Source organism: Gavialis gangeticus, unplaced genomic scaffold, assembly GCF_001723915.1.
Source record: "Gavialis gangeticus isolate Ggan-Ray unplaced genomic scaffold, GavGan_comp1, whole genome shotgun sequence".
In the NCBI taxonomy this organism is placed as follows: domain Eukaryota; kingdom Metazoa; phylum Chordata; order Crocodylia; family Gavialidae; genus Gavialis; species Gavialis gangeticus.
The window spans coordinates 23,230,510-23,233,460 of record NW_017729024.1 but is presented as its reverse complement, the minus strand read 5'-3'; the positions used below and the strand labels follow the sequence as shown (position 1 = coordinate 23,233,460).

The window sequence follows — 2,951 nt, the reverse complement described above, 5'->3', positions numbered from 1 at the left end:
GCGCCTGCGCGCCCCGCACCGCTGCATCGCGCGCCGGTGACGTCTGTTGCGTGCGCCGCAAGGTGGGGGAGGGTCCTGCGCACGTGTTGCTACGGTGACGGCGCTCTCCTGGCTGCGGAATGAAGCGGCCCAACATCCTGCTGACAGGTGGGCGGCGGGGAGCGGGGGCTGGGGCGTCAGTCTGGCCGCAGCACTCGCCCGCAGGAGCCGCCTGGCATTCGCTCTTCGGGTTTTGGCGGCTGCAGAGCAGCGGCCGGCGCTGAGTGACTCGCAGCAGACTCCCCCTGGGGCTTCCTGGGAGCTGCCTCGTATGGAGCGGACTTCCCCTGCTCTTTTGAAGTCACGGGAGCATCATTGTCTCTGGTTCATTAGCAAGTTTCCTGTGACACCTGCACATAGTATAGTAATGTATTGCTGCATCCATATTGGTTAAAGTATTCTTATGACTTCATGCTTTGCGATGCATCTCCTAGGTACACCTGGCGTGGGGAAAACTACACTGGGCAAGGAGCTTGCTGCAAGAGCAGGGCTGACATACATCAATGTGGGGGACCTGGCAAAAGAAGGTGGGTTGTATTTATGATGGTATGACCCAGTAGAGCACTTATTAGCTACGTATAAAATGCGGTGGATATCTAGATATCGACTGAATGTGTGTGAATTCTTCAAAGAGAACTACTTGCTTGGATTGGTTAAGGAGAGCTCATGTATAGTGACTTCGGTTGTGATAAACACCAGCTTTGTGTTCATGTCGATGTTAATACAAAAATAACCCAGGTTTTCCTTGCTTAGACAGATAGGTACTTATTCTTGTTAATACATCTGTGCATCATTTTGAGTGTGTTAACAAGAGCAGTTCAGACCAATGCCCACTATTTTTTTCCTTCTGAGTTTCCCCCTCAAACAATCTCTTGTTTCTCCTTTCCCTCTTCCCCAGATGTTACTTAATGAGGGTTTTTTCTATAGGTTTTTATGGCAGTCCATGCTCATCCTCCTTCATCAGCCTGAGAAGGAGGCAGAGTTGGCTGTTGTTATTTTGTTTACTTATTTCATACAAGGGATATAAGAAAAACTGAGGTAGAACAATAAAGCACTAGAGTCAGAAAATGCTATGATCAAGATTTGATGTGTACTTTCTCCTCTATTCCTTTACAAATGTGCTTTATGTTAATGATATGAAAAATGCTAGTTCACATAATACAAGCATTTTCAATGCCCTTAAGACCCTGTTGTAAATTTCCCATTCATTTGAGCATTCCTGGTGGTCACAGTCATGTCATGACATTGATATGATGTATGCATAAGACAGAACCTGACAGATTTAGATGACTGATCAGAGCCTGTCTAATCAAAAGGACTACTTAAAGAAGTGAGGATTGTTACTTAAGGCCTTAAGAAAACCAGGAGACAAACACATGGAGGATGTTGCCCACATCTTTCTAAAGGTGTAGGGTGAGCAGTTGGTCTTACTACCTTGGTGACCCTTAGCCAAGTTCACTTTCTTGCTTTGCCCACCCATATAACTGCAATGTAGAGACATATTTTATTACTAAATGGCTTGTAGTACGAAAAGTTCTTTTATGTTCAAGACAATGCTGTTCTTGATGTTTATGCTTTTTTGGGGGAAAGAATAGTGACTTTTATGGGGTCTAAAATATTTGCATTTTATTTGTCAACGTATGAATGTTATAAATATATTTCTAAATTACTTTTTTTTTCCTTTAGGGGAATTATATGAAGGTTTTGATGAGGAATATGAATGTCCAATTTTGGATGAAGACCGGGTAAGTTCGACTTCAAACTTGTCCAACTTATGTTTGTCACTCGTGTAATTCCAGATAAGGTGTAGCTAGCTTTTACAGGCCTTTGTTTCTTTGGTAGGTAATTGACGAGCTGGAAGACAAAATGAGCGAAGGTGGAATTATTGTTGATTATCATGGCTGTGACTTCTTCCCAGAACGGTGGTTTCATATAGTATTTGTACTTCGTACTGAAAATTCATTTCTATATGACAGGCTTGAAAGCAGGTAGGTCAGTACAATAAAGGAAAGACACTGTTAGTATGAAGAGATGCTCATTTCTGGCAATGGAAATTTTTGAGCAAATAATTTATTTCCTATTTCTGAGAAATTTCTACTGCTATAAATCCTTTCAGAAGAAGAACCAGTACAGACATTCAGCCTACAGCTATCCCCTCCACTGCTCCCTGGTCCTTCCCCAGAGCAGGGCAAATACCAGGTGTTCATTCTTGTGGAAGAGTCTCTCTCGCAGGGGAGATCTTCCAGGTATCAGCCTGGAAGATCTTTCTGCTGGTGGGGACATATTTTCTCAGGGAGAAATTTGAGTGCTTGCACACTCCAAATTTCTGCTGGAAGAGTGGTGATTCTCTTAGTAGAAATATAGGACCTGTATGCAACCAGTATTGTCAGGCAGCTTCGCAAAAGCCACTTGGGGATACAGAATTTTAGTATTGTATAAAATGATTATATTGACTCCTCTTTTTATTTGTATATCTAAACAATTGTGGCTTTGGGTTTTTTTTCCAGAGGGTACAAAGGGAAAAAACTACAAGACAACATTCAGTGTGAAATTTTTCAGACAATTTATGAAGAAGCCATGTTATCTTACAAAGAAGAGATTGTACACCAGTTGCCCAGCAATACTCCAGAGGACCTAGAGCGGAATTTAGATCAAATTACACAGTGGATCGAGCAGTGGATGAAAGACAACAACTAAAACTTGAGAAGAAAATAACTTAAGATATTTCCTGGATCTTCTGCCCATTCAATAAAAGACATTCATAATTCTTGCTTAGTAAATTAACTTTTCAATTTATATTTTAGTCAACATAAGCTGGAAATTAGAAGAAAACATCTACCCATCATACCAGTGAGACTGTCAAAGAGCTTCCCAGGAGGAATACTGGGAGCAAAAAAAAAAAAAAAAAAATT

The 2,951-nt window shown here is 41.7% G+C and overlaps 1 protein-coding gene across 1 annotated transcript; it reads left to right on the top strand.

The window, feature by feature from the left end:
• Window positions 1-29: 29 nt before the first annotated feature.
• Window positions 30-2,929, top strand: AK6 (adenylate kinase 6). The gene is made up of 5 exons (XM_019516958.1): window positions 30-147; window positions 474-566; window positions 1,726-1,784; window positions 1,882-2,027; window positions 2,547-2,929. Exons 1-5 carry the CDS (start codon window positions 120-122, stop codon window positions 2,734-2,736), a joined length of 516 nt encoding a protein of 171 aa, XP_019372503.1. The 5' UTR covers window positions 30-119; the 3' UTR covers window positions 2,737-2,929.
• Window positions 2,930-2,951: the final 22 nt, after the last annotated feature.

Bases quoted from the DNA above. Each gene is read 5' to 3' on its own strand.
- AK6 (XM_019516958.1), top strand. From the start codon at position 120: ATGAAGCGGCCCAACATCCTGCTGACAG. The intron at 148-473 runs GTGGGCGGCGGG...TGCATCTCCTAG, and splicing joins GCCCAACATCCTGCTGACAG to GTACACCTGGCGTGGGGAAA. The intron at 567-1,725 runs GTGGGTTGTATT...TTTTTCCTTTAG, and splicing joins GGGGGACCTGGCAAAAGAAG to GGGAATTATATGAAGGTTTT.